We start from the raw sequence: 21348 nt of genomic DNA on the forward strand, positions 1-21348 counted from the left end.
TGTCACAACAGATTTTATGTTTAATGTTGTCCCACTCTGTCACAGAATATATTATTTAAATTAAGCAGTGTTAGCTATTAGGAATCAAAGCAGTGCATCCCAGTTTAGTTTTCCTGCTGTGCAGCCATGACTTGCCCCGTATCTCCTGTCAATGAGGTTGATGGTCAGAACTTCAAAGTCAGACTTCTTCTTGCTGGCGTCTCTGCGTTCCACGATGTAGTTGGTGATCTCGCTGCCTCCATTGTCCTCTGGGGCGTCCCAGGTCAGGTAGCACGACTCTGCCTTGATGTCCGAGACCACAATGTTCCTTGGAGGAAGAGGACGGTCTGAAAACGCAAGGTTGGGTTAATGTAACGCTCAATATGTAGAGATAAGAACTTTTCATGTTTAATTTTAATCTAAAAAAATGCAGCTGTTAGGCATCGAAAGGTGAAACAACGGAAACTAAACCTGACATGGAAAATTAGATTTAGTTTTTTAGAGATGTTCTTACCAAGGATCTCCACTCTGATGACTTGCTGAGTTTTACCGTAGCAGTTTTCAGCCATCAGCTTGTAGTTGCCCTTGTCCTGTCTGATGGTTTCTGGGATGGCAATCTTAGTCCTCAGAGTCGTCCGATTCACCTGAAGACGAGAAGGCCAAAGGCAAATAAATGAATCTATATAGCACAATTCATACACAAGGCAGTTTCAATGTGCTTTATAAACATTGAAACTTGAAAAGGAATTGGAAACAAACCTTAAAAGATCAAATAAAAGAACAGAGCTCGAAGAGCTCCTCAAACAAATCTTGGACGCAGCTGACATGAGAAGCAAAAAGTAATATCACTGATGATTAAGAGCCAAAAAAGTTTGTCCAGAGGGTGGAGTTAGAAGAAAAAGGTCATGGGGTCACACAGTCACACCACAAAGGTTAACAACAAAATTATCAAGGTGGTTTGCTATTGAAGTTGAACATGACACAAAACATTTGCGCTGATTTCCTTCAATCGAATCCACTGATCACAGCGATTCCACTGAAATGTATTCATTTCACCGCAAAATGACACCTGTTGAAATGCTGGTATAACTGGGTTTTTACTTTCATGGCAATCTGGCATGTAGGTTTTGAGATATCATTCTTTAGACCAGATTGTTGGACACAGAGAAGTGCAGCGACCATATCCATATATGTTCATGAACATATGAATCAGTTCTTACCTCCTCAGTCTCCATCGTCATCTTCTCTTCAACAGGCTTCTCCATCACCACCTCGTCCTTAATCCATTGGAGAGCCGGCAGAGGAAGTCCCTTCACCTCCGCTGGGATGTCGATGGCAGAGCCTTTCTTCACAATGATGGTGTTGCTCTTGAAGAACTTCAGGAAGGTAATAACTGGAGCAACTGTGGACAAACAAACAATTGTCCATTTTTTTTTCTCTTGGGCTTTTGCTTTCTTCAATCTAAATTTTCAATCTTGGAGACTTTAAATCTTAGAGATTAAACATTTAGAACATGTTTCTTTTTAACATTAAGATTAAGATTAAGTTTCATACTTTCATCGTCCTGGATCTTGGCTTTGATGGGCTTGGAGGGATCTCCGTCCCCAACCTCGTTCACTGCTTTGACGCGGAACTGGTACTCCTGGTTCTCTGACAGGTTCTCGATGGTCCCGCAGCACTCAGTGAAGATCTTGCGGTTTGCCACCTCGAACTCGGTGCCGTCGGACCTCATCTTCTCTATGTAGTAGCCTCTTATGGGGCTGCCGCCGTCAGTGCGAGGTGGCTGCCAGGCCAGGGTGATGGTGTTCTTGCTTCTGTCGGTGTAGTGCAGTTTCTCAGGAGCAGATGGAGTACCTGGAACAAAGTTCGGTCAACACTGGACAATTGTTTCAACAGGCCACCTTTCTGAGTCACAAATGTATTTCTGGGTTATATTTTGTCAGAAAAATCTCATCTGATGTCAAAAGTCGGTCATATTTCTGTGGATTTACCTTTGGGATCCTCGGCCAGGATGGGTCCCAGGTCGGATGGAGCTCCGTCACCGTACTTGTTCCTGGCAACGACCCTGAAGTCGTACTCCTCGCCAGCAAGCAGACCCTGGATGTCACACTTGCAGGACGCAGTCTCGATGGGCTGGCGGAAGAGTTTCATCTTGGCGTCCTTCCTCAGCACCTCGTAGCCGATGACATCACTGCCGCCGTTGTCCACGGGGTCGGACCAGGTGAGAGTGATGTTCTTCTTGGTCACCATCACCGTCTTCAGGTTGACCACCGGACCAGGGACATCTAGGAAACACAGGCACATGAAAATTTCAGCTATGGGGCCTTTTTTTTGCTACTACTGGCCTTAGATCTCTTACTATATAAAAGTTTGTATAAATTCAGAACTGTAAGGTACAAGAAAGTAACTTATATCATATTTTTTACGCACAACCTGGGCTATTTGAATATGTATACTGCAATGATGTCACATGACATTATAATTAGTTTCAAGACCAAAAATCCAAAAGAAAAGTAAAACAGTTTAGTAGTTGTGGACAACTGACCCTAAAACAATTTCAGGTCAACTTGAGGTTTCTCCAATATAATGAATTTTTAAAACAAACACAGAATGTTTTTTTTCAGAAAACTGAGCAGTCGGTTCCCAACTACTTAAGAGGTTGTATGTATGGGATTCACTAGATTTTTACTGTGAAATCTTGATACTGTTGTGTATTCATTTAAAACTGACCCATAACGTCCACTCTGGTCTCAGCAGTCTTGGTCCCGCTGCTGTTGGTGCCGGAGATCTGGTACTTTCCGTGATCTGCCCTCACAGCCTTCTTGATGAACAGAGTGCTGTTCTTGCCCTCTGTCTCCAAGATCATCCGCTCCTTGTCGATTTCGGCTTCGTCTTTGGCCCATTTGACTTCGGGTTGGGGTCGGCCGGTGACCACGGCAGGAAGCTTCAGCGGCTCGCCGGCCTTGATGATGACGCCGTTTTTAACAGAGGCATCAAAGTCCACAGCGGGAGTTTCTAAAGCACAAGGATAGTGGGATGAGTCAGTCTTGGATTGAAATGTATTACTTGAAGTACTTAGATCTCATAATCAGGACAGGCAGGAAATGTTTTGTGTAGTAACACTTCCTGCAACTGTTTCACAGTAAAAGGAATAAATGATTCTCTTCACTGGAAAGCATTTACTGTGAGGCAGAAAGTGTTGAATTTGATTTTCAACTTGTTTTTTGAGGCAATTATAAAAACAACTGAACTTCTGAACAGCTTCTTCTTTTCTTAATGCCAAAAAACAATCCCAAATAAAATACCTTGAGGTAAATCAGGTAGTCTCTTGTTAGCCATAGCTTCTACCCTGTCCATAATAAAACTGTCCGTACCTTGAGGCTCTTTGATGGTGGCAGGTTCTGTCACACCGGGAGCTCCAGGACCGGCGTCATTGACGGCGATGACACGGATGTAATAATCTGCTCCCTCGGTCAGACCTGTCACAGTGTATGTCAGCTCTTTACACCTGAACTCTGTGCTGCGAGTCCAGTCCTTCTCTCCAGCCAAAACCTGTGATCGGAGTGATCAAGAGTTCAGGAGTTTAACATTACAGGTCCAGGTCAAAGATTTGCTTATTCTCAAATGGCAAAGAAAAGACCTGTAGCTGCAGATACATCAGTTACTGGAAATTTAATTTTGAGTGCAAGAGTTCGCTACCACTGCTAATGTATTCATTTTCTTTACCTTCTCAACGTGGTATCCCAGGATGTCTCCTCCACCATTGTACAGAGGGGGCTTCCAAGCTATGATGACAGAGTCCTTCCCAGTGTCCACGATCCATGGGGTGGGGGGGCCAGGAGGCACTGGGTGGGGGAATGACAGAGACTTATTAATCATATTAAACTTTCTGAGGAAATTGTAAGACTTAACTCAAGATGACAATGTTTGACTGCACTCTTTGTCTGTATCTTTACATGATGAAAAGTTTTTGTGATCATTTGGCTTCTTGGAAAATGTGTTACACTTCTCAGTGCGTCTTTGGTGTGCAGCTTCTTTCCAGGACACCGCTGGTCACTAAATAGATATTCAGAGTGTACTGAAAATAAATGGAACCAATAGCTGCCTGGAAGGATGGCAATCAAACTAAAATCTTAGCAGGAATGTGTAATATATAAATTTTGTATTAAATAGGCTAAAAGCTCGGCTGATTCTGAGATGTTGAAAGAGCCCTAAACTCCTACACTGAAAATGTGGACAGAACAAATGATGGAATTAGTTGCATGTGAAAAGATGTTGGGAAGACTGAACTGGAAAAATTTTATGAGTAAAGAACAATGGGACAGCTTTGGTGGATATGTGTCTGGAGGAAGCAACCTAACCTGTCAAGAATCTGATGGTCTGATACTGTATGTATGTAATTCTTGTAACCAAGTAATTGCCTTTCCTATATCAATGTCTGTTAGGTTACCTACTATTCTGTTTTTTTCTTTCTTCTTTGTTGCTGGATATTTGTGTTAAAAAACTACATAAAACTTCAAATTACAAAAGAAAAAGGGCTAAAAGATGCAAAAACACTGGTTTGGTACTTAAGGTGTTGTTTAAATCGTGACAGTTCTCCTTCCGTGTGACATATATTTATTATTTTGGCATCAATTCTCTCTTTTTCAGTCAGGGGAAATGATGAAACCAATAAAACCAAAACCAATGGGTACTCGAAAATAAAGAAATCAAAGTAAAAACTCTGGCTTTTCAAAAATGTCAGCAGGAAAGAGTAGTTTTTATTAACTGGGCTTTTTCTCATCCATGTGGCATAAAAATGCTTCAGCCACTGATTTGGATTGATTCAAATTTAAATTTAGGTAATTAACTGATCTGACTTCTGCATTCCAATATTTGGACGTTGACATTTCACATTGATCAACCATAAGGGGGCACCTGATTACAGATCAAGACAGATCGAGCATCCATGAAAAAGTCTGTGTTTTGATGCGGCTGTTTGATGCTTGCTACCTCCTTTCTACAGCTCTGCTGTTTCATGTCAACCTCTGATAGGACTAAAAAACTTACGGATGGCGTCCATAGCGACGATGCGGTCAGTGGGCTCGCTAAAGGGCCCAGGCCCGGCCAGGTTCTCAGCACACACTCTGAAGATGTAGGTAAGTCCCTCCATCAGGCCGGTGACCTTCACCTCCAGAGAGTTGAGGAGGGCTCGGTTGACTCTGGTCCAATGTTTGCTGTTCACCTCCTTTCTCTCGATCCAGTAGCCCAGGATCGGGCTGCCGTTATCCTTCGGCTCGTGCCAGGAGATGTGGGCGGAGCTTGCCGTCACTTCGTGGACTCTGGGGGTGTTGGGAGCATCGGGAGGATCTGAAGTGGGAAGAGAAAGGGTGAGTGACTCAACACTCTTTGTACATTAGTGGAAAGAGTAAAAAGATATGGGGTTCAACGGGTCATTCATGATATGGCCACCAAATAATAAAAATCCAATGCATAGTTTTAACGTACATGTTGCTGGTTCAATTAATTTGTTTGTTTTAAACAGTTTATTTTTTTAGTTTATTACTTAAAGCACTTAGTAATTAAAATAAATTGTTAGAAATGTTAACATTTTTTAAGTGTAATTTTTTTCATGGGATTATTATTAAAATATACAAATGTACAAAAAAGTATGTAAGTACAATTAAATAAAAAAATACCATTGATAAAACTATTAAAAACATATCTGTTTGAGATTTTTTATTTATTACATGGGACAGTGTTTTGCAGAATTATTTGGGAGCTTTAAAGTTTCTTTTATGTCTGTTTATTTTCTGTTCTTTACTTACCAAACTGGTTCTTGGCAACCAACGGGTCGGAGATACATGGGGGCCCGCAGCCAAACTTGTTCTCGGCGGTGACTCTGAAGATGTACTCCTTCCCTTCGATGAGTTTGGTGATGGGGTAGCTGTTGCCTTTCAGGGTGGAGGTGATGGTGATCCAGCCGACCTCATCGTTCTTGTTGTCCTTCTTCTCCAGGATGTAGTTCAGGATCTCGCTGCCGCCATCGTCCTCGGGAGGCTCCCAGTTACAGATGACAGAGGTGTTCCTGATCTCGTCAAAGGTGAAGTTGATTGGAGCGCCAGGTTTGTCTGCAGTAGAACAGAGTCGAGTCAATGTTTCATCTCAGGAGGATTTAATAAACCAAAAACTATAATATATTATAAAATATTTTGCCTTCTTTTTTTTTTTTTTAACAAATAACTGCAGTTAATTTGATTCAAAGAATGTTTTCTCTACTCATCATTTTCAGCAGTTGTATTTGTAATTATTTATGTATAACTGATGACCAATTTTAGACCTAATTCAACTAATTAAAACTTACTGAAGACCATGAGAAGGATTGAGTATTAGGATGGAAACTCATAAAAAATAAACTTCTGTCTTACCGAGGACATTGACGATGCAAGAGGCGGTGGCAACACCGTGAGTGTTCTCCACCTGGATGGTGAAGTTGCCGTGGTCGGCTCTGACGGCATCGCGGATCATCATTGCAGACTGACCCTTCATGGTCTGATCCAGACCCAGACGCTCACGCAACGGAGTCACAAACTCCTCCTCTGGTTCAGGAACCTGAAGGGAACGAAGGAAAAATGTATTAATTCCTTCAAAAATACGTAAAACATTCAGGACTCTCAGGTCTCTCTGAGGACACAAACCTTGGCCTTCGTCTTCTTCTTCTTGACCATGGGGACGACCTTCTTGGTTGGCTCGTGGGTGACATCCTCGTTGTTCCTCATCCAGGTGACTTTGGGGTATGGGGAGCCAGCGATGTAGGCGTCAATTCGGATCTCCTCGCCCTTCTTGACGCACACACCAGACTGCACACGGGCATGGAGGGTGACCTTCGGTTTTTCTGAAAATGGAAGAGTCATGATGATTTAGGCAGTTCTTATTTAAGGTTTAAAGCTAAATATGCGTTCCTTGGGTCAATAAATTGTTTTAAAGCATTTGTTGTTTTTCATACCGACGGGGTCTGCAGCCTTTATGAGCTGTGTGCTGCGGGATGGCTCGCTGACTCCGGCGGCGTTCTCGGCTCTGACCCTGAACTGGTACTCCATGTCCTCCTTCAGGCCAGTCACCACGAAAGAGAAACCGGGGACCAGGCTTGGGGTGACCCTCTCGTAGCGGTCACCCTCCTTTTCAATCTTCTCCACAATGTAGCCCTGGATGGCACAGCCGCCGTCATTGTCTGGAGCCTTCCAGGTGACTGTGATGGACTTGGACGTCGGGTCGTGAGCCTCTACCTGGATGGGTGGGTCGGGTTTCTCTGTGGAGCAGACACATAGATAACAGACAGTAAATGTCTGAGCTGAGTCTCAGACTCCATATCCAAGACCACCGGGTTTAGCATAATCCTAAAGTATTTGTACCATGTTTCATCTAATTTTATTGACAGGATTAGGAGGTACAGTCATTTTGCTTCTGTGGACCCCCTATTGGTTGATTTGAAAACACCCCAGCAGGCTCACTCACCCAACTGAAAAACATGGTTGGATTGATTGGACAATAAGACATTAAAGTTATGGATGATTTCTTGTTATGTCAATTTTGAAGTTTATTCACTTCCAATAGTATTAATTAAAATAAAGTATTCAGCCAATTTTATAGAATAAGTCCAGCAGATCTGTGAGGGTTTACTTGAGCTATATGCTAATGTCAGCATACTAACATGCTCACAATGAGAAAATAGATCAATCCTCTGATATCATTCAGTGGAAAACAGCACTTACGTTTGACTTCCTCAGTAATGACCGGGTTGCGTAGCTCCAGATATTCTCCGGCTCCGACCTTGTTGACGGCCTTCACTCTGAAGTAGTACTCGCAGTTGACGTAGAGGTCTTTGACGTTGCAGGTCAGGACATTCTCTCCCGACATGACTGGCATGTAGGTCTTCTTGGAGGCCTCGCGGCGCTCCAGGGTGTAACTGACAATAGGGGTGCCACCGTCCTCCTCTGGGGCGTCCCAGCTGATCTTGCAGGAGTTCTTGGTGGCATCACTGGAGGTGATGTCTTTACACTGACCGGGGAGTCCTGCAATGTTCGGGAAGGAAGTGCCAGAAAAATAAAAAAATGTGTCAGAGGACGGCTGCTTGCCTGTGAAATACATCCAGAAATGGTGCTAATAGCAGGGCTGCAGGCAGGTTTTTAGAAATACTGAGGTCAAGAAGTTCTCCAGCGCAAGAATTCATATCCAAAAACTTCAAAAATCAAAAATCAGTCATTACTGGACTGCACATGTTCAATGACATATGAACAAAGCACTGTGTTAGTTTTCCCAAGCACAATTATTATTATTACATACAGTATGAAAGACATCCTACCAATGACTTTGACATTGACGGTCCCAGTGGTGGTTCCCAGACTGTTCTCCAGGGTGATGGCATAGGCGCCTGCATCGGCTCGTGTGCACTTGAGTAGCTCCAGGTGAGCGCTATTCATCTCCACCGTCATGGAGAGGCGGTCATCAGCCTTACACTCCACTGTGTCCTTCTGCCAAACCATCTTGGGTGTCGGAATCGCCCTGTAGGGGATGTTCAGGTGCAGCTTCTCGCCCTCGATCACAACGATGTCCTGCGCCTCCAAATCCATGGTTGGAGGGCCTTGGGACAAGAGGACAGGATTATTATTTAGGGTTAATTATCAATGTTTTGATTGCAATTTTTAAAAATTCTTAAATTTAAATTTTCTTGATGCTTACAGTCGGGATCCTTGGTGAAGACCTTGTCGGAGATCTCGGAGGGGTCGCTAACGCCAAAGGAGTTGATGGCACGAACCCTGATAACATACTTCTTCTCTGGTTTGATTCCGTCATCAATCCTGAATTTGAGCTCCTTGATGGGTCTGTTGTTGACCCTCAGCCACTTCAGCTCCGGACGGGCCTCTGCCACCTCCACATGGTAGCCGGTGATCGGGCAGCCGCCATCTTTGGCTGGAGGCTTCCAGGTGACATTGATGTGCTCCCTGCTGGCGTCGGGGATGGTCACTTCCAAAGGAGGAGATGGAGCACCTGGAGAGAGAGGATGTCTCTGAGTTTACACCTGAAATGTTTTCATTCTGAAACTGAGTTTCAAAAAGTATTTGCGCTCGTCTGCAGGATGCCACAAGAACAAATCAATATATCTGCGTTTGCAAAGAATATTCTTATATATATTCAATCTCTTACTGGTTGGATCCTCGATGGTTAGGATCTCGGTGGGTTCGCTCGGATCTCCGACTCCGGCCTCATTCTCGGCTCTGACCTGGAACTGCACCTCAGACCCTTCGTCCACGTCAGTCACCTTGAACTGAGTCTGTCTGTCTGGAGTCTTGCAGCACTTCAGCCAGCGAGTTCCCAGCTTCTCTTTCTTCTCAATCACGTATCTGGGAAGCAAAAGATGATTGTCTTGTTATATAGTTCTTCAATTCTATCTGGCATCCCAAACGGTATAAAGGCAAACCAGGGCTTTTTATAGGTATATAGAATAGTTTAACTGCAAGAATGGCAAGTTTGCTGTCCCCTTCTTCTCTGTTACTTATAAAACAAAGTCTGGATGGTAAGATAGCTGTTGCTTCATGGCCTTTTTACCCAGAATATTTCTAATAAGCACACTCAAACTTTCTTCGAGATCATCTCACCTCATTTAGAATGTACATTGCTTCATAGCAATCTACACAGTAGTTTTACAGCAGTTTGGAGTCTTACTTGGTTATAGGTCTTCCACCATTGCTCTTGGGGGCTTCCCATTTCAACTCCACATGTCTCTTGGTGACCTCCATCACTGTCAGGGCGTAAGGAGGTCCAGGAGTTGCTGCAGAGAACATGGCAAACATTAATGTCCATACCAGATAGTTTGTAGCTTATTTTCTTTGCAGCCCTACTCAGTGTCTTAAAATGAAGAATAAATATCATTGAAAGTCTAAAGTCTTGCTATTATCCCCTAGAGCCGGAGTCACCAACCCATCAGTTGTGATCGACCTTTGTGGAGTTCCAAGTTGATCACGAAGCTTTTCAGTTGAAAGGTCAGTGTTGATTTTCACTAATCAGAATGCTCTCATAAAGCTGCCTCACAAAAATAGTCATAATTCTTATGTATAATATACAAAAAAGCATGCTCGATATTTTTGAAATGCAGATCCTGGTTTATATTATGACTTGAAAAGTGATCTTGGAGGGTTTTGGACAAAACAAACATTACCCTGATGATATCTGTCCTAAATAAAGCTAAAAATGTTCCACAGGGTGATGCTAGAGAAAAAGTCATGGGGTCATTAAATTCTAAATGGTTCATCCTCTGGAGAAATCATTAAGAATCATTATGTGGCAAACAGAAATATTTGCCAGAGGTTTACCAGTAATTGTTATATGTCGCTGTAAATGAAAAACTTTCCAAAAGCTCTAAACTGCCGATCAAGCTAAACTGATGCTCAAGTTTGAACGTGAATTAAAAGGGAAAAACCAACACTGTCTATATTTTAAAAGACAGATGAGAACCCGTGATGCTGATAATTGTGGAGAACTTACTGAAAGTGTCTTTGGCCAGCACGGCGTCCTCCAGCTCGCAGAATTCACCCATCCCCACGGCGTTCTCAGCAGCGACACGGAACACGTACAGCGATCCCTCGTTAAGAGGGGTGACCGTGTACTTGAGCTCCTTGACGGTGGTATCGACAGCCTGCCAGGCCTTCCGCCTCACATCCCTCTTCTCCACCACGTAGTTGGTGATGGGCGAGCCTCCGTCAGTGCTGGGAGCCTGCCACTTCAGGTCGGCATTGATCTTGGTGATGTTGGTCACCTCTAGCCACTGAGGGGCGGATGGAGGGTCTGTTGAATGAAAAACAGGAAAAAGGTGAGTGAAAGGCAGGCAGTGTTTGTCTGATTGGGGACTTTTTTCAGCCCATTGCATAAACTCAAGGACACTTTTTCAAAGACCTCCTCTCAGAAAACACCTGTTGTGCCGTCCACCCCTAACTGCTCCCCAGTTGGACTTACAAAGTCTCTCCTTGCAGACCACAGGGTCGCTGGGCTCGCTGGGTTCGCTTTCGCCAGCCTTGTTGACGGCCTTGACCCGGAACGAGTACTCCTGCTTCTCCATCAGGCCCTGCAGCTGGTGCTCAGTCTGAGGAATGTCCTCTGCGATGCGGATCCACTCTTCACTTCCGGTCTTCTGGAACTCGATGATGTAGCCTTCGATCTTTGCCCCACCGTCATGCTCTGGCCTGGTCCATGCCAGCAGGGCCGAGGTCTTGGCGATGTCCCTGATGGCCGGTTTACCAGGAGCCCATGGTGGATCTGAAGAAGAGTGCATGGTTATTATAACCATCAAATTATTCTTACTCTAGATTTAAATATTCTTACTGTCATTTCCTTTTACTCCTTTTACCCCTACGTTCAATCCCATTACTCTTATTCCCAATCCTATTACTCTTATGATATATAAGTAATTCAATTGTAATCCTGATACAACAATCGTTAAAAATAGTCACCAATACATTTATTTCAGCAGATTTGGAATGAACCTTAGTAGAGTAAAAGCACTGATTGATGTGTGACATACCGATGGGATCTTTGATGAGGATGGGATCGGTCTCTACGCTCGGTTTTCCAGGTCCAGCCAGATTCTCAGCCAGAACACGGAAGCGGTACTTTTTCTTGGTGGGGAGTCCCTTCACCCTGCAGCCACATGAAAGCAGGGTTAGAAAAACATTCACCATCCTTTCTTCACATATAAATGAATTTTCATCATTATTCCTGTAATTTGAAAGCTCTATTTACCTGAAGGTTGTGTCCTTGATGGGCAGTTTGTTGCATCTGATCCACTTGTCGCTCTCTGGATCGAACTTCTCGACCCAGTATCCCGTGATGGGACTGCCACCGTCTTCATCCGGCTCAAACCAGGTCAGAGTCACAGCATCCTTGGCGATGTCGGAGGGAGTGACTCTGGTTGGAGGACCAGGAGGATCTGAAACCGATGGAAATATTGTGACTTATGATTGGATATCTAAGTCTTCAAAGTGATAATTTTTGATATAGAATTAGTCAGTAGTGTAGAGAAACGCACCGAAGGAATACTTTGCAATGATTGGCACATGCTCTGCAGGTTCGCCGATGCCATACTGGTTCTCAGCGCTGATCCTGAAGATGTACTCCTTCATAGCTGTAAGCTTGCATGCCTTGAAAGTGGTGTGTTTCACCGTGGCCGACAGCTTCACCCATTCCTCTTTGTCCATCTGCCGATTCTCCACAATGTAGTTGGTGATGGGCGAACCGCCGTCGTCCCTGGGAGGGTTCCACGCCAGGAAGCACGACTCGTTGGTGATCTCGGAGATGTCGAAGGCGGCTGGAGGGCCAGGTTTATCTGAAGAGGAGGAGATAAAACGTGAAAACCACTCAAAATTTACATCCAGGTTGGTAATGTCTCAGTGTCAGGATTTTGATCAATTGCTTGTCTACAAAAAGTTGTACATGCTTTTATCTCTTCTCGGCTTGAGTGTTGCAACGCCCTTTATTCTGGTATCAAGTTTTATTTGGTATTTGGTAAAAAACACTGCTGCTCGACTCATTACTGGGACAAAGAGACATGTTCACATCACCCCTGTACTTGCCTCCCTACAGTGGCCCACTGTTAGATTTCAAATTGATTTTAACATTTTATTGCTCACTTTTAAGGCCTTAAGCGGCCTCGCTCCTCAATACATCTCTGATTTATTGACCTGGTATGTGACCTCTCGACCACTAAGATCTGCGGATGGAGACCTGTTGGTTACTGCAGATCACGGTTTGTAACAAAGGGTGATCTGGCTTTTGCTATTAGAGCCCGACACTATGTAACTCCACCTACTGAACTCAGACACACTAAGTCTCTAGCTTCTTTTAAATCTTGTCTTAAATGTTTTCTCTTTGTGAATGCTTTTGGAAATGCTTGATATATGTTTTTATTTTTAGTGTTCTTATTTATTTGATATTATTCAGTTTATTGTCTTTACTTCCTATGTGCTCATGTCCTTTGGCCTTGTTGTCATTTTATCTGCCTTGTCTGGTTTTATTTCCTTTTATATAGCACTGTCTTAACATTGTTAAGAAAAGAACTATAAAAATTAAGTTTATTATTATTATTAAGTTTGTTGAGTCATGATTGATTGCTAGTATGGTTGTTCTGGCTAAAGATAAGAGCTAGGTACAGTTTGGGGTATAGGTTTCCGTTTTATAGCTCAGATAATAAACCAGCATCTGTACCGAGAATGTTGACATCGATGGTGGCAGTGGCGCGTCCACAGGCGTTGACTGCCTCGATTATGTAGGTGGCAGTGTCTCCTCTTGTGGTGTTGGCAATGGACAGCTTGGAGTGTCCCGGCTCGGTGTCAATGGTAATGCGGTCATCGGGCCGCAGGACCAAGTCGGCCTTGGTCCACTTCACTCGGGGGTCTGGCTTTCCTTTGACGTCGGCGGGAAGCTCGATCTTGGTACTGGCTCTGGCGGTCAGACCGGCCAGCAGCTTCACATCCAGCTGGATCTCTGGAGGCTCTGTTTGAAATTTTTAAAGAAAAGTGTCAGAGAGAACAAAACACAAGGAAAGGATTTGCTCAAAATCCACAATCTGTAGACAAAATTCCCATTTCTGTTACTCCTGTTCCCATTTTATTCCTTAGTATGAACTTGTCATAGACAGGTTGTTCACTTCTGCAGAAGTTAGCGATATGTTTCTTGATGAGTAAGTCTAAAGATGAATGCAAAAAGTGTTGTTTGTTCCATAAAAATCTTGTAACATGTTTAAATAAAGAATAATGTCTAGAGATTTAAAGATTTGTAATAGTAATCATTTTCCCATCATATTGCTTCATTGAACCCCAGTAAACTGTGAAAGTTTAAATATGATGCAACCTACCAAGGCTTTGTTTTTCACATCCTATCCTGACACAACGTAATATTATTCCTGTTCCTGATCTGAAATCCAGAGGAATTAGAAAGAGCACTAGCTGGCTTACCTCTGGCGTCAACAGCCTGGATCTCATCAGTGGCCCTGCAGGGTCGGCTGGCTCCCAACTTGTTGACAGCTCTGACTCTGTAGGCGTACCACTGGCTCTCAATCAGGCCGGTCACCTGGAACCTGTGCGCACAAAACATATATTATACACAACTGTCCCAAAATATAGAAGAGGACACAAATCACAAATGGACTCGAAGAAAACTGTTAAGTAAGGACACGCTCAGCTTTTGTAGAAATCATTACAAATCACTCTCATAAACACCATTTCACTGACGAACTGTTAAGTCTTACTTCAGTTCAGGGATGGGGTCACCACAGGGTTCCCACTTGTCGGTACCACGCTGACACTTGTCCACCACGTAGCCTTTGATCGGGGCACCGCCGTCGTACTTCGGAGGCTCCCAGGACAGGAAGATGCTCTTGGCGCTCTTATCACGCCACTTCAGGTTCTCAGGAGGATCGGGTACAGCTGGGGAAAAATACGAAGATGAGACTCTGGATATTTGTAAAAATATTTGTATCTGGTATAACCTTAAAATCTCCAAAACAAAGGAATCCCTTTGTTTTTAGCTCTGATCTGGTAAAGTTGGCTTGACTCTGGGTTAATCAATTTCAGGCCGACAGAATAAATACTCACTGGCTGGAGAGGAGACGTTGACGGGCTCGTCAATGTACGCCGGCTCTCCGGGTCCACACTTGTTACAGGCGATGACACTGAACAGATACTCCTTTCCTTCAATCACATCCGTAATTGTGTGCTCCAGGTCCAGGACACCAGTAGCCACCTGGAAAAAAACAAGATCTTATTTTCAGCTGCATTGCCTTGAACGCCACATTCTTTCATGTGAGTCTTTGTGGCCTCAAACTGAATTTTAACCAAGAATTTGATTGCAGCTTGGCCTTGACAAAGAAATGTCACTGCCTCTAGACCTTCAAAATCTGGAAAGGAAACCCAACAGTGATTTAATTTTGCGAGGCGGAAGACATTTTCAACTCGTGCCGACACCATTTTCGCTACCTCGAGCAAATTCAAATCTACATACATCTTTCTTTTGACATTGTATGCAATCACGCCACTGCTAGAATTCACTTTGTGTTCACAGTTTAAGCCTACAAAGGCCCTGTGTTGAACAGACTCTGCTGCTGAAGCTATTACAGTTCGGTCTTGTGGATTCTCTGACAGCACTATAGAGGTAAACACTCAGGCATACCTTGGCCCATGTCTTGCGAGACACTTCTCTCTTCTCGATCTGGTAGTGGCTGACTGGACTTCCTCCATCGTGCTCCGGAGCCTCCCACATCAGGTGGACGTGGTGTCGGGTGACCTCAGCAACCTTGAAGTCCTTAGGAGCACTGGGGCATGCTGGGAAAATAAGGGTACCAAACAATAAATTAAAAATCTTTGATTTCAGTTCAGGGTTGTTGTTGGCAGGAGGCTTTACTGAGCATGCACTGGGAAAGGGCTGGGGTACACCCTGAAGAGGTTGCTAGTCTACCATAACATGGCAATTTAGAGTTTCCAAATTTTGTCTTCGGTTGGCAAAAGTCTTTGTATCAAAACAGATCTTTTAATTTTCCTTTTTTCCTTTCTTTTCATTAAAATAAACGCACATAAAGTATTAGCATATGTTGCATTTCCTTACACTTAATATTATCATGAAATATATATTTCAAATTTAAGAGAAATTGTTGTTACCGATGACGTTGACTTCGATCTCTCCAGAGACAGATGTGACATCGTTCTCCAGCTGCAGGGTGTAGGTGCCTTTGTCTGGACGGACGCTCGGCATGACGGTCAGCTCCGTGTATGTGGGCTTCGTCACCATGGAGACGCGCTCGTCCGTGATGGTCAGCTCCTTCTCTCCGAAGGTCCACTTGGCGACGGGGGTCGGGTAGCCAGTGATGGGGACTCTGATGGTGAGAGGCTGAGGGACAATCACCTCCAGGCCATTCCTGAAGGCACTCAGGTCAAAGGTTGGACCGGCTGCCAGGAGAGAAAAGTCTGGTTGAGATATACTGCCATCTAGTGGACTCACTTCCTGAATTCCAGTTTACTTTTAGTTTTGAATAGACAAAGTCATTTTACTTAGAATTTATTCACAGTTGAATGGCACCATTTAAACGCAAGTAAATATTAATTTATTAATAATTTATTATCAAAAACTTTATTCTCCATACTGTAATCTGATATAATGTAAGGAAATTATTAAGAAATTACGGATCAATTAGATTCCGTTTTTGCTAACAATCATAATCTTAATATCATAATCAAACCAAGACTTCAATGAAGCAATGACAAGTTTACAAAGTATTAAAGTAGTCGTAGTAGTCAAACCCAAGATGCCATGTTTTCTACAGAGTTCAAACAGCCTGTTCTACTGTTGATTCTATTGTTTGTCTCGTACTGTGAGGGTCGTCGGCGAGCAGCGGTCCGAGTATCTCGGTTGGATCGGAGACGCCGGCGGCGTTCTCAGCACAAGCTCTGTAGAGGTACTTCTGACCAGGTTTCAGACCAGACACCTAAAGAGAACAACAAAACAATAACAGTCACCTCCGATGAACACCTGAATACTCACAGCTGAAAGATGAAAAATGGGAAATGCAGCTTGATAAAACAGATAGAACTCCATCAGGGGAAGAAATTATGATGGAAAATATATATGACTTTTTAAAATGTCAGAAAAAGTCAGAAAAAAGCTAAACTGTGCGTTCAGCTCTGTACCCGGAAAGAGAGGTCAGGACACAGTCTGGCGTTGCAGCGGAGCCACTTGTCAGTGCCGTCCTCGCATTTCTCAATGATGTAGCCGGTGATCATGCTGCCGCCGTTGCTGGTGGGCGTCTCCCAGGTCAGTGTCACCGCTGTCTTGGTTTGGTCGCTGAAGTTCAGGTTCAGAGGCGGGCTCGGCCTCTCTGCAGCCACAACACAAAAGGACCAATGAAATTAAATTGTCTGATGTTTTTTACAGGCATGAGAACAAACATTCGAACCGCTGGTTTTCACTCACCGATGGGATCCATGATCTTGACGGGTTTGGTGGCAGCACTGGGCCTGCCGATGCCGGCCTTGTTCTCGGCTCGGACTCTGAAGATGTACTCCTTGTTCTCCACTACATCATTCAGCGCGGCCGAGCGGTCATTGGCACCACAGACCATGGCTGCCTCCCACTTCACGGAGGTTCTGTCACGGAGCTCAATTACATAGGCGGTGACCTCAGAGCCACCGTCATTTTTGGGAGGCTCCCACGTGACGGTGGCACCGAACTTGCTCACCATGCCAACTTCGACATTCTCTGGAGCATCGGGAACATCTGTTGGTAGAAAACAAACACACAAAGGATTTAAATGGATTAAAGTGTGGAGATGATATGTGAATGTAAGTGGGGACCTTTGGGCGTTTCTTACCAAACTTGTTCTTGGCCTGGACGGCATCCTCAGTGGCGACAATGGGTCCGCTGCCGACTCGGTTTCGGGCGCAGACTCTGAACAGGTACATGGACTCCTTCTGGAGGCCGCTCACACAGTACTCTGGAGTATCAGCACGGTCTGTAGCCAACGTCCAGGTCTTACGCTTCACATCACGTCTCTCTACCACATAGGCAACGATCTTGCTTCCGCCGTCGCTCTCAGGCTCCTCCCAGGCCAAACTCACCTCACCATCGGCGGTGTCAACCACTCGCAGGTTCTTGATGGGTCCGGGGACATCTGGAAAAAACCAACATGACATTTAAAAACTCTTCCATCCTAGCAGTTATTCAATCACCCATCATTGATTTAATCCCCGGACTCACCAATCACGTCCAGGTTGATAAACGCCTCTCCCTTGCCATGCTTGTTCTTGATCACTACCTTGTACCGGCCCTGGTCCTCCTTGCTGGGGCTCTTTAGGCGGTACTCGGTCTTGTCGGCAGAGGTGTCGATGTTCTGGACGGGCAGACTGGTGCCCTCATAGAACCACTCGGCATCAGCGCGAGGGTAGGCGTCGTAGGGCACGCTCATAACGAAAGGCTTACCTGCATCTGTTACCAGATTCTGGTCGGTGGTTTTGATCTTTGGAATAGCTGCAGAGGAGATAAAAGAATTCAGTAGAAGAGTTTTTTAATTTATTTTATTCATTTATACCTTCAGCTGTTTGACCAAACAGGTTCTTACCATGGAGTAACACTAACTCTATGATGAGTCTGTAAAGGTCTGTGCATCTATTTTCTTCAAAGGTAGGTTTTTGCGTAGTTTCTCTAAACTTCTCCATCTACTTCTACGATTTTTTATATTTCCCTAAAGCTTTTCCAACTTCCCCTCAGAAAACTGGACTTTCCTTCTGAACAACAATTTAAATTGACAAGCTGACAACTAAAGGTCCAAATCAAGGACTATTATTATTTCTGAAACCACCTCCCCGGTTTAAATTAGAGTACATCATCTTACATATTTTGTGTGTGGGAAAATAAATGGTACCAATCATATATGTTATGATCCAGCTTGTGATTCAAGCCTTTTTTGTATTTTTCACGTAATTAAGTTCCAGCTACATTCATGAGTCGATCACAGAGTAAACTTGGACGATGAGTATCTCAGCGTTGACTCACCTGCCAGCTCCAGCTTGGCTCTGGCATCCTTGTCTTTGGCCACGATCCTGTACTCTCCCTGATCTCGAGGCCTGATCTCACAGACCTGCAGTCTGTGGATTTTACCCTCGCTAATCATCTGGTATTTGTCTCCCTGGACGATGATCATATTGTTCCTCATCCACTTCACTTCCACTCTGTCCTTGTTGAGCTCCACCTCAAACACGATATCTGAGCCCGGAGGTTCGAACATGTCCTGAGGAGGCCTGACGATCTCCACTGGGGTCTCTGCAGGACACAAAAACACGTCACATGTGAGGATTCAAAAGAGAGTTTTAGCTGCTGCACAGTCTACCACACTACGTCTACCATGACATCAATTTCTCAGTTTCTGATCATTCAAAAATCTGTCTGGATGGTTTGTGGAGGACAGTCTGAAGATGCAGCGTGGCAAGTTTGGTGTCAATTGAGCAAAAAATGTGGGAGGAGATTTAATGGGTTTAATTAGTTTTATAGTTTTTGAGAAAAACAGAGTGATGGACTTCATAATTACCGCCAGCTGCTCACTACGGTTTGGTGGAAGTTGCACGATCTGTAGCACGTACGACTGATTTGTTATGAATTTTCAAAGTTTTAAACTTTAGGCGGTTGCTGTCGCGCCACCATCAGGACTATTAGCCCTCAATGCCAGTCGAGGAAGTTTGGCATAGGACTAGACCGCCGGGACAGAGCTGCCCAGAAAAAGATTTTAAGAGTTTACCTTCAACAAAGAGCCTGGCTCTGGTCCTCCTCTCATCTACTCCACAGGCGTATTCACATTCATCATCAGGTCTGCACACCTTGATGATCAGTCTGCACGTCTTGCCTTCTTTTTCCATGTGATATCTGTAAAAACACAAGACAATTATAATATCAGTAAAATCATCATATCTGCTTATGAAAAACAAAATCTGCTTATCTGCGACTCCTCGACTTATCGTGAATTATATTATTGACCGACTGCTTTGAATATATAATAATGTACAATACTGAAACAAGGGGAGAAAATGCTTGTCATTCTTTATCTGTATCCTGTATCTGTATCTGGTGCTGAAGGTTTTACAAACACAGAAGTCATGTGTCACCTCAAACTTTAACGAGCCATTAAAAAAACATCTGAGCATTTAAAATATTCACCAAAAATTAAATGTATTCATTCATCAAGTGTTATTATTTATTATCTATGAATGGTATCTTCTACAATAGGTTCAGTGAGAGTAACCCAAACTCTAAATACAAATTTCGACAAAGACAAAATGTCTTGATTTCATGAAGTTGATCTGTGATACCTCGGTCCTTCTCTGATCTCTCGTCCATTCCTGTACCACTTCACCACGGCCTTCTCCTTGCTCAGCTTGCAGGTGAACTCGACGTCCTCGAACTCGGCGATGGTCTGGTCTTTGAGCTGCGCCGTGAAGTCCGTCGGGGCCTCGCTGATGATCAGTTCCGCTGCGCACTTATCGTCTCCGACCACGGCGGTGTACTCGCCCTCGTCATCCATCACACAGTCCTTGATGGTCAGGGTGTGTTTGAGGCCGTCGGCTCTGTAGACGATGCGTTTGCTGAGCGTCACCTCCTGGCCGGCCTTCATCCACTTCACCGTCACCTCGGGCCGGTTCACCTTACAAACAAAGCTGATGGTCTTCTTCTCCTGAGTCTCAACGTCCTCGATGGGATCCAGGAATTTCAGCTTCTCCTCTGTGGAGTCGCAGAGTGAGGGTTACAGTAAATCATTCTGATCTCACTTTTGTTTTTCCATTTTTCTTAGTTTTATGAGCAATTACGCATAAAGATGGATCATGAGACATGGGTCAGGGTACAGGGTACAGAAATATAAAAGGTAAGTCACCCTCCACGGCAAAGACAGAGCCGTGTCACTTGTGTATCTTTTAGCAACATTTTGAAGTAAAAGGACAGAGTGCATCTTTAAGATCATTAAAAAGTGAGAAAAATTCCTGTTATTTACCTGAGACTTTAGCACTGGCGGTGCACTTGGCCAGCTCTGCTCTCTGATTGGTCAGGCTGATGGTGTAGCTGGCCTCGTCGGCCTTCTGGGCGTCTCTGATCCTCAGAGCAAAGACGTTGTCCCTCTGAGCCATCATGTACTTGCTGCTCTCAAATATTGTCTCCTCGTTCTTCAGCCACTTGGCCTTCGCTCCCTCTGAGTTCGTCTCGCAGTTGAACACAATCTCACTTCCCTCCTTCACCTCTGTGTCTTTAATCGGCGTGATGATCCTTAGTTTTTCTGAAATAACAGACAGACTTCTTAAAACCGAGCTGTCGCTCTGAAATAACCAAAACCAGATGTGGAAAAGAAACTAAGAGTCTTACCAATCACATACAGATCGGCTGAGGCTTTAACGCTGCCGATGTGGGCAACGTAGCCTCCCTCATCCTTCAGCTCGCAGTTTTTCACAATAAGAGCTCTTCTCTTTCCTTCGCTGACGATGGTGTATTTGTCCCCGGCTTCGACCTCCTTGTCACCTCTGAACCATTTGACCTCGTAGGTTTCTTTGGAGACGGAGCAGACAAACTCAGCCTTCTCGCCCTCCACCGCCTCCTGGTTCTGAGGACGGGCGATGAACTCGGCTGCCAGTTCTGGAAAGAAGAAGAAGAGGAAAAGGACGGTGGGAGGAGAAAGCGTGGTTATTTTGCTTTCTGCAGGTACTTTGTTTCCTCTTTTTTGTCTTCTGATTAAAATGGTGATGTTTGGAAAGTCCTCTTCTTCTCTTTCTTGTTGAGAGTTAGATGTTCAGATTGACACCACTCTCATGTCTGTGCGCT

The 21348-nt window shown here is 44.3% G+C and overlaps 1 protein-coding gene across 1 annotated transcript in view; it reads right to left on the reverse strand.

Annotated features, from left to right (window-relative positions):
* ttn.1 (titin, tandem duplicate 1) overlaps positions 1–21348 on the reverse strand; it is a 192133-nt gene that overhangs the window by 77851 nt on the left and 92934 nt on the right. The window contains 39 exon segments of the mRNA XM_070915106.1: positions 136–326; positions 494–623; positions 1200–1381; positions 1534–1833; positions 1971–2264; positions 2710–2994; positions 3354–3531; positions 3706–3824; positions 5029–5328; positions 5787–6089; positions 6387–6570; positions 6657–6853; positions 6965–7267; positions 7731–8030; positions 8321–8599; positions 8698–9006; positions 9163–9359; positions 9682–9787; positions 10501–10800; positions 10969–11268; positions 11534–11649; positions 11752–11938; positions 12038–12334; positions 13213–13500; positions 13962–14083; positions 14255–14432; positions 14601–14748; positions 15175–15326; positions 15660–15947; positions 16369–16483; positions 16686–16873; positions 16969–17271; positions 17366–17665; positions 17752–18021; positions 18547–18813; positions 19286–19410; positions 19854–20262; positions 20531–20809; positions 20896–21162. Of these exon segments, the coding sequence (XP_070771207.1) occupies positions 136–326; positions 494–623; positions 1200–1381; positions 1534–1833; positions 1971–2264; positions 2710–2994; positions 3354–3531; positions 3706–3824; positions 5029–5328; positions 5787–6089; positions 6387–6570; positions 6657–6853; positions 6965–7267; positions 7731–8030; positions 8321–8599; positions 8698–9006; positions 9163–9359; positions 9682–9787; positions 10501–10800; positions 10969–11268; positions 11534–11649; positions 11752–11938; positions 12038–12334; positions 13213–13500; positions 13962–14083; positions 14255–14432; positions 14601–14748; positions 15175–15326; positions 15660–15947; positions 16369–16483; positions 16686–16873; positions 16969–17271; positions 17366–17665; positions 17752–18021; positions 18547–18813; positions 19286–19410; positions 19854–20262; positions 20531–20809; positions 20896–21162 (9056 nt within the window).

This window comes from Enoplosus armatus, chromosome 11, assembly GCF_043641665.1.
Source record: "Enoplosus armatus isolate fEnoArm2 chromosome 11, fEnoArm2.hap1, whole genome shotgun sequence".
Taxonomy (NCBI): domain Eukaryota; kingdom Metazoa; phylum Chordata; class Actinopteri; order Centrarchiformes; family Enoplosidae; genus Enoplosus; species Enoplosus armatus.